Source organism: Hevea brasiliensis, chromosome 4 (assembly GCF_030052815.1).
Source record: "Hevea brasiliensis isolate MT/VB/25A 57/8 chromosome 4, ASM3005281v1, whole genome shotgun sequence".
In the NCBI taxonomy this organism is placed as follows: domain Eukaryota; kingdom Viridiplantae; phylum Streptophyta; class Magnoliopsida; order Malpighiales; family Euphorbiaceae; genus Hevea; species Hevea brasiliensis.
The window spans coordinates 18,326,370-18,341,349 of NC_079496.1; the positions used below are offsets into that span (position 1 = coordinate 18,326,370).

General features: G+C 30.9%; 2 protein-coding genes across 3 annotated transcripts; both read right to left on the minus strand.

Annotated features, from left to right (window-relative positions):
- Positions 1-1,465: 1,465 nt before the first annotated feature.
- On the minus strand, positions 1,466-6,238 carry LOC110667748 (transcription elongation factor 1 homolog). 2 transcript variants are annotated; one of them, XM_058145509.1, is made up of 6 exons: positions 6,081-6,101; positions 5,764-5,864; positions 5,294-5,419; positions 2,652-2,722; positions 1,860-1,881; positions 1,466-1,774 (listed from the first exon to the last, which is right to left on the minus strand). In XM_058145509.1, exons 3-6 carry the CDS (start codon positions 5,404-5,406, stop codon positions 1,702-1,704), a joined length of 279 nt encoding a protein of 92 aa, XP_058001492.1. In that variant the 5' UTR covers positions 5,407-5,419; positions 5,764-5,864; positions 6,081-6,101; the 3' UTR covers positions 1,466-1,701. The 2 variants fall into 2 exon arrangements, with proteins under 2 accessions (XP_058001492.1, XP_021684403.2); XM_021828711.2 differs by lacking the exon at positions 5,764-5,864 and having other exon boundaries at positions 6,081-6,238.
- A 4,985-nt stretch (positions 6,239-11,223) lies between these two features.
- LOC110667745 (RNA exonuclease 4) lies at positions 11,224-14,743 on the minus strand. The gene is made up of 9 exons (XM_021828709.2): positions 14,587-14,743; positions 14,400-14,475; positions 13,882-13,960; positions 13,392-13,473; positions 12,837-12,945; positions 12,369-12,457; positions 12,193-12,257; positions 11,997-12,075; positions 11,224-11,818 (listed from the first exon to the last, which is right to left on the minus strand). The coding sequence occupies exons 1-9, from the start codon at positions 14,665-14,667 to the stop codon at positions 11,654-11,656; spliced, it is 825 nt and encodes a 274-aa protein (XP_021684401.2). The 5' UTR covers positions 14,668-14,743; the 3' UTR covers positions 11,224-11,653.
- Positions 14,744-14,980: the final 237 nt, after the last annotated feature.

Sequence of the window (14,980 nt, forward strand, 5' to 3'; positions counted from 1 at the left end):
GTCCCTCTCTTCCTTTCTCCTCCTCCCTTCCCATCTCTTTTTTTTTTTTATTTGTTGGGCATCCCTCATCTTCTTCTTTCTCTCTCTATTTCCTCTTTTTTTTTTTTTTTAAGTTTTACGTGGGTTTTGCCAATTTTAGTGGAGGTTTTGTGCTCTCCTGTCAGAAAGACATAGAGGGCTAGATTGTGCAGTGTTTTGAGCAGATCTAAGATAATCCCCTTTTGGTTTTTTTTTTTTTTTTTCATTACTGCCTTTGGATAATTTCCCTGGAGAGGATTGAAGGAAGGGGATGGGTGTGTAGGGGCTAGGTACCAAAGCCACAAATACTAAAGCACCCATCTGTTGGGTGCTTTGTGAGTCATTGTGGACTTGGTTCAACGTGGGAGTCACTACTGAGCAAGTGCCAAATAGGAATGGCAACGAAACAGGTGAAAATAGGACTAAAATCAGCCGATGACTAGAGGTAATAATGGTAATTAGGTGTGGCCATAGTCTGATTCTGGCACTGAATCGGTCTAAAATCAGACCGGTCTAACTCAAAACTAAAACAAGATTAAAATCGGTCTAAGTCACTTAAGAGGAATTAGCTTTGAATTGGACCAAAATAAAACTAGAACAGCCCAGTTCAATTTGATTGGTTCCATTCAAAACTAAAATTTTCCTTTTAAAAAATTGAAAAAAAAAATTGCTTAGCCATTAAATTTAATCAAACTGAAATCGAAATCAAAGAGACCTTGCAATCCTATCTCAGTCCCCTTGAACCAATAAACTAGAACCATTTGTTCTAGCTCAAATTGAACCGGCAACCATGCCTAGTACAATGAAAGAAATAAAAAAAAATAAATAATCATAATTGTATGCATTTTTTTATCTAATAGTCATTACACTAATCAAAATATAATGGATTACATTATATAAACCAGTATCACTAGGACACCATCACCATTAGAACTATGTCTATTATCATTGTTCAATTAGTCCAGAAATAAACCCTTGACCATTTTTATCAGTCTCTGAAGCAAAAGGGCAATGCTTTCGATAAACAAGAGCAACTTTTTCAAGCATAAAGTGCTAAGAGATAAAGCAACTTTCCGGGAGAAGATGCGGTTTCGCGTTCTACAAATTCTGGCAAGCTCAAGCATTTCAAGAGCAGAAATCAATATCATCCCTTTGATTCATTTGAGATGTATCGTTTTTGGTCACTGATCTCTGCCAATGGAGCTTGATATGCGAACAAAGGCAACAAATACTTCATTTAAACCAACCTACAAAACCTAACATTATAGGAGGTTACGCAAAGCTTTCAATCAAATAGTTGAAAATCTGTTCAGTCTGCCCAATCATGTCACATGAGCCACTTGTGTTTTCACAGATCACCACCCGCATATTGAAAATTCACACCCACAAATCTTCCACCTTCTATGTATATAAAGGCTTGAGAACTTTGATTTAGACAAGATTCTGCTTTTCTAATAAGAGAACATCAGTTTATCAAGTTTTATTCCCAAAGACAGTTTTCCACAAGTTTATCATCCTCAAAACCGAATGTGTTACATTAATCAAATATAGCATGGACCAATAGTTACTATACATGCAAACATACATATCTAGAGTTTAGAACTAAACTAAGGTCCTTGTGATTGGATCCGAAATCACTTCATAAAGCTTTCTCTTCCACAAAGAAGCAGATGATACAACCACCTAATCAGCTCTGTAAGCACCATCATCTTCAAGGTTGTTGACCCTTTCACATTCATCAATCCATTCACTGTATCTGCAGTCAAACAAACATCAGTTTGAATGAAGTGGCTATCAAAAATTATTATCCAATTCCAACCAAAGCATGCATTTCAACTTACATGTCTATGGGTTCAGTTAAAGCTGCAATAACATAACATAGAACATGGTTAGTTCAACTCCAACATATACATCTATATAAGAAAAGATGAAAAAAGTAGAGGCAGTCATCATAGGAAGTAAAATATTCTTGCTACCATACTACTCGAACACTTGCAAGGAAGGACAAAGACAATAAATGTCTTAAAAAGAAAGAGAGAGAGAGAGAGAGAGAGAGAGAGAGAGAGAGAGAGAGTCCAAGCAACAACCTAAGCAGAAATGTCCACCACATTTCTGAAATGACATCAATAAATTTGTCAAACTAACTGCACAAACTTTCCAATGGATTTTTGATCTTTAATGATTCTGTTCCATGCAAGACAACCCAATAGGCTTACACTAATCTGTCATACAACTAAATATATGATGCGGTTGCACTCTCTAATTTTTTAGTCTGTAGAGGTGCAAGCAATTTAGAATTTAACTGTGAACAAGCTAAACCAGGTCCAAATGCCATAAGGCCCATAACAGCGTAACCCAAGCCAAATCTATTGTTTCTTTTAGCTTAATAAAAAACTAGTGGACAACTGTAACGCCATAAATTTGTTCATTATCCAGCCAAATAATACTGGAAGTCCACCAAAATTGTGTGAGGTAATTAGGTATGCATAATGTGATAACAGATGTCACATTTTTTGAAATTATGGATCTACCCTTATATGCAAAGTTTGTTAATCCCTTAGAAGCAAAGAGTCTTAATGTTCTTGTGTTATAATATTCAATATGGAGCCCAGAAGATACAGAATATGACATACCTGTGATGGTAGTGCTAAAGCTCTCTTGGCAAATCCCACATATAGCCTCACCAATCAAGTTCTTCATATCACTGAAGGCAAGTACAAATAAACAAATTAGTCCTAACAGAGAGCAATGGATGTGGCATAGATCAACACACAACTTGAGCTTAGATTGGAACATTTACAATATCATCAACCCTTGACATCTATAACTCAACTCAACCAAACTAAATCTAAGTACCAATTAACTGAGTAGGGTCCGTGAATCCTTTTCCTCTAAGGGGGCTTTTGGTTGCTGTAATTCAGCATTCCCATTCAGAAATCGGAATCACTTTCCTAGGGAAAGTAGATTTTCAGGAAAGTAATATGAGAACTGTAACACTATTATTTTTTGTTATAATTTCAATTTTCTTTCAAATATTTAATTCTTGTTATGTGTGTGTGTGTGTGTGTGTGTGTGTGTGTATATATATATACATATACAATCAAATTTGTCATAATAACAAAACTATCATAAAATATAACTATTATTAAAAAAAAATGCTAACAAATATAATACAATTTTATTTAGAATATATTATTGAAAACCAAAATTAAAATAAAAAAGGTTCAAAAAATGGTATTAAAAATGAAAAACAAGATGAAAGCAAAATGGTTCAAAATTAAAAAGTACAAATAAGTCTTGTAATATTTAGGGTTTATGAAAGGATTTAACTAAGAAGAGAAATTGAACAAGAAAAGAAGGTTTTTTTTTTTTGGCAGTGAACAGTAAAGTAAAGGTTTACAATGTTATAGGTTTAGGAAATAAAATTAGCACAACCAGTATAGTTTTTGGGATTGTTTGCAGAACTGAATTTGGCAATGTGAACAATAGAATAGTATAGGCTTCACATCCAAACTTCCTTAGGCATCAAACCCAAGGTTGAATTGCATCACACAACTCGAAGCATAATTGTTAGAATTTTTATTGATCAAACTTTTTTTTACAACATTATAAACATGGATATTTATATACTCAAAAAGTAATCCTTAACCTAAGGATTTGAACTACCAGAAGTAAACCCTAACCTTTAAGTAATCATAAAGAAGTAATCCTTGACCAACAAGGAATCTAGATAAAGACTCCTACACAAATTTAGATCTTTCCAGTAAATTTAAAATTACAAAATTATCCATGTGACAAAAATAAGTAAAACTCTAAAAGAACTAGAAAGTACTCTATAATTTCCCCAATGAACTCTACATTAAAATTGAACCATCATAATGTTACATATTACAGGAAGAGATTTAGAAATAAAAAGCAGGGAAAAGTTGTAACTGAATAAGAGTAGTTAGATAAGCATTTATAGCTGCTGAACTGTATAAAACAGGGGAGATACTCTTGTAATAGATTAACTGAAATCTCAAGGAATAACATTCTTCTTCTTCTCTCTGATTCTTCTCTATTTCTTCTCTCCTCTGAGTCCCTTTCTTGCTTCTTCTTCCTCAATTACTTCTTCTTTCTTCTATTCTTCCAATTTATCATGCTAGGATTCCAAAACCCTAAAACATAATCCCAAGCTTCTTGAGTATTTGACTATGAATGTTCTTGAATTCCTTCACAGCATCAATTTAACAGGCACTCACCTTGTTCCAAGCACAATGCTCTATGAAGGTGCGCCTTCTCAAAAAAAAAAAAAGAAAGAAAAAAAAAGGCCCACACTATTTAGTTCCTTTGCTTCTTGATTATTTGTCCTCTACTTTCGGGTTATATAAAATTGCTTCTTCTTTTTTTTCATAAGGGGTAGTTTTTGGATGTTAAAAATTTGGGTTTATTTTATTTTCCAACAATTTATCATATTGTCCTCTTAAAGAGAAAAAAAAAAATCATATTACTAGTGAATTCTATATTCATTTTATGTATTTTTCTATGCTTATTAATGCTTTGTAGATTGATCATTTGGATAAATTTGGTTAAACAGAGGTAATCTCTATGATTATTTAATTTTTATTTTTATATCTTGAACCCTTAATAACTATGCCCTTCTACCATTGTACCCCTAAAAGTCTCTGACGCTTCTCCCTTTGAAGTCAATAATGGAATTTTGATGTGGCATTTAAAAATGCGAAAGAGAGAACTAGAATCTATCAGTAAATTCATACCATCCAGGTGCTTAAAGTTATAACATTACCTTGTGACATTAATGAGAACTGAAATGGCCTACACAAGACGATGCCAATTTCCTTCTTATTTAAACAGTGGAAGACTATTCCTTGCATTTGCAAATGTTAGACACTATAATTTCACCATATGAGATTTTGACCGTACTCATAAATGTCCCTTGTACTCCCTCAACCACGTCAAAAAGCTGAAAGACTGTACAAGACCATAAGTTTGAATACTTTGGAATATCAAACCTCAGATTTGTAGCACATTTCTTCCAAGGTTCCTTTTCTCATTCATTACATAATGTTTTGGCTAAAAAATTTCCCAAAACCTAGAGCCTATCATGGATGTAAACATTAAACACCCAGCCAAAGCAAATGAATATTTTCCTCAAAAGTGGAGGTGAAGTATCAATAGGAGGGGGAAAAAATTCTTTCTCGAAATTTCCCATCAACAAAGGCAAATTTTGTGATTGTGAATACTAACAAAGAACAGAAACAAAACCAACACTTACAGGCGACATTCAACACTCGTCCCATGATTGCAGAAAGGACAACTAAAAACAGTGTCAAGCTTGTCCGTTCGCTTCTTAGGTGGAGGCTTAGCTCTTGACTTCCTTTTCCCCATTTTTCAACCAAGTCTGAACCATATCAATCATGAAAGCTGAAGCTCATTAGCATGTATCTTAGCCCATCACACATGGAAGACATTAACTATTAAAGTTTTCTCCCCATTTTTAATAGCAGTGTAAATTGTTGCAGGTTTGAGCCCACAACTACAGTGTGATGCAACATCTTCAAATAATTAAATAAATGTAGTCAGCTCCAGGAATAAAATCAGAAAGCTGACTACTTGCCCTGCCCCTTCAGTTAATTGCGTGCAATATTCAATTTGAGAAAGCAATAAATTTTAACATTGAGAACAAAAATGCAGAAGTAAAAAATAAATGCTAAGATAGCCATTTGGCTTAGTTAAGGTATGAACCTACAACTACCGAAAGGTTAGAAAAAGGCGAAACAGGACATGCCCAAATGCTTATTTCTTTTACTTTCGTAAATTTTCTTAGAAATCCAACTCAGAATAACCTAAAATTAACGACTCGTCATCAGAAAGCATAATTAAAAAGGGGGAAGAGATTATGTAAAAATCAAATCATACATTAGGGAACAAGATTTAAAAATAAAAATCTCGGGAAAAAAAAAAGCTAGGGTTCTAAAAACGCAAAATAACCAAATTAATATTCGAAGAAAAAAAAAATAAAACCCTAATTCGAGAACCCAAACTCGAAATTAAAAACGTACCTAAATCAGAGCAAAGAAGATGGCACCGATTATGGAGAGAGCACAGGTACAGAAATAGAAAATCGGGCGGGTGTTTATTTATAGTCTGAAGTTTCAGGACAATTCGCCCCTAGTTTCAAGTCAACGACGTCGTATTTTCTTGTGCTTTCTGAATTTTGTTTTAAAAAAAAAGGAAAATACATTGTTGAAAGAATAAATTAATAAAAATAATATTAATGAATATCATATTTTATTAATACTAATTTTTGATGCATATACATTTACATGTGAATGTAAAGAATTTGTAATTACTATAATATAATTTTTAATTAACAAAATAAAGTCTCAATTTAATTGAGTGTAGGGTTTATATATATATATATATATATATATATATATATATATATATATATATATATATATATATATATATATATATATATATAGTATTGAATTAAATAAAAATAAATAATTTTATCAAATTTGATAAGATTTTTTTATGAAAGAATTAATAATATTGGGTAAGCATAATTAATTTTGTAAAATTAATAGTTTAAAATTTTATTCATAAAATTTTTAATAAATTATAAAGATAGCTTCAAGATTTATGCGGAAATCAATATTTTATCCATTTATTTATTTTAATTAGCTAACAATAATTTAATATAATTATCCAAAAAAAAAAGAAAAATATTTTATGGAATAACCTGCTTTTATGTATATATATATATATATTATTTTTGAAATTAAATATATATCTGTAATTTCAACAACCAGTTCAATAATAACTATTATCCCATTTTATACATAATAGAACTCTTTCTGCTAAACTTTGCTCTCAATGCCTTTTTATCACCTCTTTTTACTATCAAATACTCTCAACAGGTATTTTCATCATCTTTCATTATTGTTATATATATATAAATTTATGATTTATAATCTGATGTGCGCTGAGAATCTATAAATTCTTACTTCTCTATTCATCACATTGGATTCTATTTTCAATGAGATTTGAATATTAAATCTGTCAGTTGAAATTGTCTCAATTTCATTGAATATAATTATTGTCTTGGAGGTTCCAAGTGAGTGGTAATTATAGTACATGACACCTTTTTAATCCCTTTTAAAATTTCTTAGCATTAAATTTATTATTAAATAAAATTTTAAATCAGTAATTTAACAATTATTTTACATGTGAGTTTCTAGAGTTTTATTTTATTATTGAATTTTATTCCTATTTTGACTAAATAATTGATTTTGTCAATTATCTCTGCATTAGAACCATTAAGATTTTAGGAACATGCCTTTAATGTCTTTATATTAATTGATATCTGACTATAAGAATTTACCGATGTGTTACACTAAATTGATTTGAGATTGATTTGATTTTATTGACTCTCTGAAATTATTGAAATAAACTATTGAAATTGATAGTTATTATTTTCTATCTGAAATTTTTTTGTTGATTTTGATTGATTTGTACAAATTGATTTTCTGTTTTGAATTGTTTTCTGTACCCAGTATCTGTATCTGTTATCTGGCTCCACCGTGTGGACTATCACGGTATTAGATTGCATTGTTGAGTCATGCATCATTGCAATTTATGGTTTGCATTAGTATCATATGCATTGATATCTGTGAAGGAGGAGGAAGGTATCTAATATCTGGTAACGTGCTTACCATATGGGCTTTGGTGATGTGGGGTATCATCACCCTGGTGTACTGTACCATAAAATTTTATTGAATAAATTTCTTTTATATATATATTTTATGAAATTATTTTATTAATGATTTTGATAGCATGAGCATGATTTTATTGAATGAAAAATTTATTGTGAAATTAATCAAACATCTACATGTTCCTGTTTCGTTGTATACTGTAATTATTATTCATTGAACATTAGCTCAAACCACTTTTTCTCTGTCTGTTATCTGTTTCAGATCAGTAGAATTCTGTAGCTGATTCAAATATTTAGTTTATTTTCTGGAGAAGGACAATATTTGATTTGTTCTCATGGTATGCTCGAATTCATGTTTTCTCAGGCTCATAATTAGTTTAGTTTATTGAACAGTTTAAGTTTTTATTTGAAATCCGTAAAGACTCCGTATTTTACTTATGAGATATTTATAATGTTTATTCAGTATTTTGTTTATTTAGATTTTATTTATTTATTTATTTTGATTAGTAAGTGACAATATATTTATTTAAGATACTCTGATAAGACTTGTATAATTTAAGAATACTTAAATTATGCTCCGGTCGTGACACAAAATTTTGAGTCGTGACAATTTATTATATTTAAAACCTCTTTTTCCTTTTAATTGTTTGTGTTGATAGATTGTGTTGTTAGAATGTCAGGGTTTATATATATATATTTAAAACCTCTTTTTCCTTTTGATTTTTTTTTAATTTGTAAGTTCATTACATTAAGGCTTAATATATATATATATATATATATATATATATATATATATATGAGGTGGCTAATTAATTATTGATTTAGGGCCTGTTTGGATTAACTGTTGAATACAACTGATAGCTGTTAACTGATAGCTGTTATTGTTAGCTGATAGCTGATAACTGATAGCTGTTTTATATTAAGTGTTTGGTAAAATTATATTTAGCTGTTGCTGTTAATATGTGAAGTGACTAATAAGGGTATATATCATATAATTTATTTTATTATTTAAATAAATATAAAATTATAAATTTATTACATTATATTATTTATTTTATTATTAAATTAAATATATAATTATTAAATTAATATATTATATTATTTAAATAAATATATAATTATTAATCTTTTATATTATATCATTTATTTTATTATTGAAATAAGAAAATAATTATTTTTTTAAGATAATTAAATAATTTTAAAAATATAGATAAATAATAACATAATTATTATTGTTAATAGAAAAATTTATAATTAATTTTAAATTTTTGGATATAAATAAATATTTTATATTTTATGTTATTAATAAAAAATATTTTAACAAAGTTGAAATACGTTAATTAAAATATTAAAATTACAAATAAAAAAATAAAAATATTAATAATATTAATTTTCAAGTTAAATAAAAAAGGATAATATGGTCAAAATAAAAAATAAAATCAGATCAGCTATCAGCTGATGAGAAACAGCTCTAAAAATATAGCTGATACTATTACGGTGATGGGTATCATATCGATTCTTGCACCACATATCATTTCTATTTTTTTAAGCTTACCAAACACCACAATTTACTTGTTTGGGTGTCTATCAGCTATCAGCTGCACCCAACAGGTAAACCAAACACCCCCTTAGTAGGTCCTAAAATCGGATCGAACAATTTGATTAGTTGAGCACCCGCGTTTGAAGACTTGAGTCCATGGCTCCCACAAGCAGATTCGACTGGACATGGCTTGCTCACCAATAGTCAGGGCAGGGCTCCTTTTCAGCAATGGACTCACACACGATAACACTCAGATGGATCGGCTCAAAAGCCTTAACGCCTCAACAATCAGGATAAGGCTCTCTAACCTAACTTTAGATCCTCTCGCCTGCAATATTGGGATCTCTTATCTCATGAGGTCCGAATTTTTTGAGATCACCAGGGATGTTTCCTAATCATCTCCAACAGTCCACACTAGCTTTATATATATTGCATCATGGCATTGGGACAAAGTACACATTCTCTACTTCATTGAACACTCAACTCTCTATTTGCAAGCTTATGAGCTCTTAAACACTATACTGACTTGAGCATCAGTGGCTCTCGAGCTCGCTCTTTTGTATATTAAAGAAGAATCATTCATAGGCGCTTCAAGGAGAATTCGCTCCCCCGCAAAGCAAATAAGGCTCTCGAACTTGGAGAGAGTTCTCCCGTGAATTGTCAAGGTCTAACAATCTTATGAAAATGAATGCATTAGATTAGGCAGAACCAGAATAACATTTTAAGAAGTCCAGAGGAAAGAAACAGATCAGTAACTCAATGTAGACTCATTTATAGATTCTATTCTTCCAAAGTACGATCTAATTTTAGCCTACCGGTGACCGGCTTCACGAGACCATTTCGGTCCATACTGGAGAAAATGACACCTCTCTCGAGCTAAGCTCTATTGGGCGGAGGTTAGTCGACCAACTATCTTACTAATCTCATATTTTCCTTCTTGTAGGTTTCAGATACCCAATCAAAAGACTAACAGTAACATCAATTATGTATTTAATAAAATGAAATAAAATAATGATAAAAAGAATATATTTAAATTTAAAATAAAATAAATTCTAACACCATATATATGTCTATAGCAAAATTTCCTTTGCTATTCAGAAAATTAGATATTTGCAAATATCAGTAACAAAATTTTCAAGAAAATGTATAAGATATTAGCACATATTAAAAAAATAATAAACCCAAATCTAAAACTTGGACGGAAAAAAATAAAAGCTTTAAATCTTTAGGTTTTGTTTATTTTGTAAAAAAATAATTTTATATAGAAAATATTTTATTTCATAATGATAAATTAATGGTACGTATTTATATTATATATATATATAAATATTTTTAAATTTTAATAAAATTTTATTATATTATAAAAAAATCATTTTTTTTTTTAAATAACTTAATATACCTGTTTACTAAATAACCTACGCTAGAAAATGTAAAATATAATTTCCCCAAAACAAATAGAATATTAATTTTATTTTTACATTATTCACATGCAAACTTGTAACGCAGTTGGATCTAACATCGCAATTCAATATTTTATGCTTAATGATTAATATTGTGGATAACAATTTTTTTTTTCCTTTCAACTTTGGAGCAGTAATTAGGACTTGATTTATTAAGATAAATTAATAAGATTTTTTTTTTCCTTTTAACTTTGGAGCAGTAATTAGGACTTGATTTATTAAGATAAATTAATAAGAATTTTTTTTTATCTTTGTTATTGATATCGTCTGTAGTTCTCGATCGATAATTGACTCATTTATTGCTATATACCTTAATTAGCGTCTTAAACCGTATTTATAAAATTGGGAATAACACCTTTTCACCATAATTGGAGTTTATCAGTTCATATCTAACCATTTTCCTCGTATATCATGGAGATGCCATCTTCTCATCCTATATTCTAAGAAGAAGAAAATATTTATTTGAAGCTACAATATACTCATAATTATAAAATATGAATAATCAATACGGAGATAATATAATGAACTTACATGTTCTTTTACATTACATAAATAGCTACAATGAAACTATTAATGTTGGACAAGGGAAATCCAAAGCCTAAAACATATGATTTAAGATTAGTACTGCTTAGAAGGTTAAGCAAAAACCCAAGAAATTCAAGATTTTATGCATTTTTTATTGGTACTTGTGATCCAAAATCAATACATATCATACATGAACAAATCAGTTACTTGAACTTAGAGACTAGCATGAGATTGTGTTTCCCTTTATGCTTTGAATAATAAATGCCGGCCGATGCATCCTCTTCTTTCATCCAACCATTCGGAAGCTCAGCTATTGGATCACTGCCAAGTGGACTGAATTTGTATTAAGCACATCTTCTGATGTGTTAGCAGAACAAGCAGCAGCAAATGCTATGAAGCAGTAGCAGCGCCGTTAACTCCCGGTGCCAACTTTGGTTTCTTTTTGTGCTTGCGTTTCTTCTGTTTTTGTTTCATTCTCATTTGATCTTTAATACTCTTCTCCCATTGTTTTTTGTTTTTCTGGTACAGCAGCATTGCTGCTCGAGCATCTTCTATCTGAAACAACATCAAGTAGAAAAAGAAGGTTAAGTACTTAAGACGAGTTTGGAGTCATGAAATCGACAGCCTTACTCTACATAGATAAATTAAAGGTGCATAACAAATTTAGATGCATACTTGAATTAAACTTTAGAAATAAAAGGAGATATCACCACCACAAGGCTAAAGAACTTACTGGGCAGTGCTCTCCATTCTGTATTTTGGCACCAAGAAATTCAGCTGCAAGATGCCGAAGGGCCTTTCTGCGTCCCTCCCTGCTTAAACAATTACTCAATTATTAATAGCCATCATAGGATATGCAGAAATATGTTGAATATGATATGCAGAACTATGCTGATGCTAGAAGTTGAGTCGTAAAGAGTTGTAAGTACTTGAGAAAGGGTTGATACTCTGAAGTATCCCGCATGTCCTTTTTGGGATGACTCAATAGCAATGCCTGTTCAAAAGAAAACATGCATCTCATATTCACTGATTCACAATTCAAGTAAACCATTTTTTCTGGGAATCATGCTCATGTAGTCAATTCAGAAAATTAGATATGCTAAACCTTAAGATCATTGGACAAGGCATGACCCACAAGAACCCTTCCTTTAATCATCTCTGCAACTTTCTTCTGAACAGTTGGGAAATCCTTTGCTGCAAATAACATCAACAAATTCAAAAGGCGTTCTGTAACTTCCAGTGTATGTACAGACACACTCTTCTTACAAATGACAATCAAAATATTAATTCTTATCACCACCTAGTATTTTAAGAAACAAGTTTACTCTGATGTTACACATAAGCTTCTATGTTATACCACCATGGAATCTAGCATAATTAGATTTATAAAATTAGAAGACCTTTACAACTTCCATATTTAGTCCAATTCTCATGTTAAACAACATGCTGACTGTATGAAGCAAAACAAAGAATAGTTTATTTGGTTGTGCTCAAAAGAGGACCGATGAAAGGTTTGCCACTATCAACTTGCTAATCATTTTGAAGTATATAAGAAAAGAAAGATAATATCAACCTTTCCTCAAGTGTTGGGGTCGAATGCCACTAATTTTTGTACGGAAGTCAACAACACGTTCTATTGGGCGAACAAACTCATCATGCATAACATTTCCCCACTGATTCACCTGTCATTAACTGAAGCAATGTCATTTTATCAATGATATTAAAAATACATTATAATTACGTAAACCTAATAAGATCGTGATCTTGGCATTTCCAGAGTAACAGATAATGTTACTTTCTCCAATACATAGCCTAAGTCTCACTTGCAGTCTACACATCCCACGACGGGCAGAATCCTTGAGCTAAGGAGACTAATAAGAAGGTAATGAATTCCTTACTCATTTAAAACTTTAACTTCCTGAGTTATTGTGAAAGTAGTTATGGACTAAACATGAAGTCCACAACTCGAAAGATGTTTATTCTTCATTAACAGATGATATAATCAGCACAAGTGAAAATAATTCCATTTCCCAAGCATGCATTTGTCATCATACCTTAACAATGTAAAACAAGAAGAACCAGAAAGACTACTTCATAAAAGAAAAAAAGGAATACAACTAATGAATACCAGTGTTACGCGTCCAAGAGCACTTCTGTTTCCTTGACCAGTGCCAACCATTTCACAATCAATGGCTATCACATCTGTCAGACTGTGATAATTGATTAGCAAAGAGGGACACTTGAAACAAGAAAATGAATGGCAAACATGGTGTAATTGGAATAGCACTAACATAAGTAAAGACACACTAAAAAATCCAGCAATTTCTTTCTCCTTACTTTTACCAATAGAAGTTACAAGGTTAAGAGGTATCAGTGTCATTTCCAATGAAACCCAGATTATTCAACTTAAGGACATATTGAATGACAACATGCCCTGTTACGGTGACCTGATAAAAATAGGGAAAAAAACTTTATTTCCAAAAAATTGTTTCAATTTATCACAATTCATTCTTCTGATTAAGGCTTAGCTGTCGTTGTTGTCATTTTTTCTGATTAAAGTCTTATAAAGATATATTCATATTTTGCAAGAAATGTTGACACGCCAGGACAAGAAGCACCTGAAATCATCATTAGTTGGAGCTAAAGGATTCAGCTGAGACTCGTCAGATGCTTGATCGGGTCTATCTTTACGCTTCCCTGTAAAAGAAAGTCACATGCCAAGTAATGTTATAAGTTAAACTGAGGAATTACTCATCTTACAAAGTCAAATTGTGTCTTTTTTTTCCCCTTGCAATACACAGAAAATTGTGCAGATTTCTAAGAGCAGTTAATCACTTAGTCTACTGAACTTAAAATCCTGAATCACAACCAACCTAATACTAAAAACATCAAGACTAAAGAATGATCATCATTTAGCTTTTGAAGGTAAAAAAGTGCACTTGTAAAGCAAGAAAATCCAGTGCCATGATTACAACCACCTAGCCAGAAAGGATAAAAACCTCTAATTTGAAAATGCAACCAAGCGACCAACCAAGCAAAAGCATAATATATTGCAAAAGAGACTCCTTGTTGATTGACAAAAAATTTTGGATAACACGAAAAAGCACTTCAATTATAGTCCAAGGACAAACATTACCTAATATAGATTTTTGGGTTTCTGAGTTTGAATTATTTGAGGGCCTTGAAGGCCTAAAGCCATGGCTTTTAAGCTTCTGCATAAACCAAGAAAAATGTTGCAAACAAATACAGATTTCACAGAGAACAAATAATATGCATAAATACACAGGCAATTTACAGATATTGAAAGGAAGAGAAAGCGATACTTGTTGGAGCTGCGCCCAGTTGGGATTGAGCGGTAAATGCTGCTGCTTAGGGTTTTTTTTCTTCTCTTGCTGCTTTTCCATTCTTCTACTGCTTGCTTCCAAACACAACGTTTTTATCAGAGGACGTCTGAGTATCCAACGCCACCGTTTTGCTTTTTCCTTTTTATACCATGAATAAGTTTTTAGGTAAAATTGCAAAAACTTTCATGGGCTTCCGCGCAACCACCTAGACAACATCAATTAATATTTTCAAAATTTAAATATATTTAAATTTAATTAAAATTTATTATTATTTATTTAAATTCATTTTAAGTTCATTATTGTCAAAAAAATTTAAATTTATTTAATTATATATTTTTTAATTAATATTTTATATTTTAAAATTTAATAATTT

Excerpts from the sequence above, each read along its gene's own strand:
- LOC110667748 (XM_021828711.2), bottom strand. The coding sequence starts at position 5,406 with ATGGGGAAAAGGAAGTCAAGAGCTAAGCCTCCACCTAAGAAGCGAACG. Across the intron at positions 2,723-5,293 it reads ACGAGTGTTGAATGTCGCCT|TGATATGAAGAACTTGATTG; the intron begins GTAAGTGTTGGT and ends ACTTGCCTTCAG. Across the intron at positions 1,882-2,651 it reads CTTTAGCACTACCATCACAG|CTTTAACTGAACCCATAGAC; the intron begins GTATGTCATATT and ends ATGTTATTGCAG.
- LOC110667745 (XM_021828709.2), bottom strand. The coding sequence starts at position 14,667 with ATGGAAAAGCAGCAAGAGAAGAAAAAAAACCCTAAGCAGCAGCATTTA. Across the intron at positions 12,946-13,391 it reads CTCTTGGACGCGTAACACTG|GTGAATCAGTGGGGAAATGT; the intron begins GTATTCATTAGT and ends AGTTAATGACAG. Across the intron at positions 12,258-12,368 it reads CCTTGTCCAATGATCTTAAG|GCATTGCTATTGAGTCATCC; the intron begins GTTTAGCATATC and ends TCTTTTGAACAG.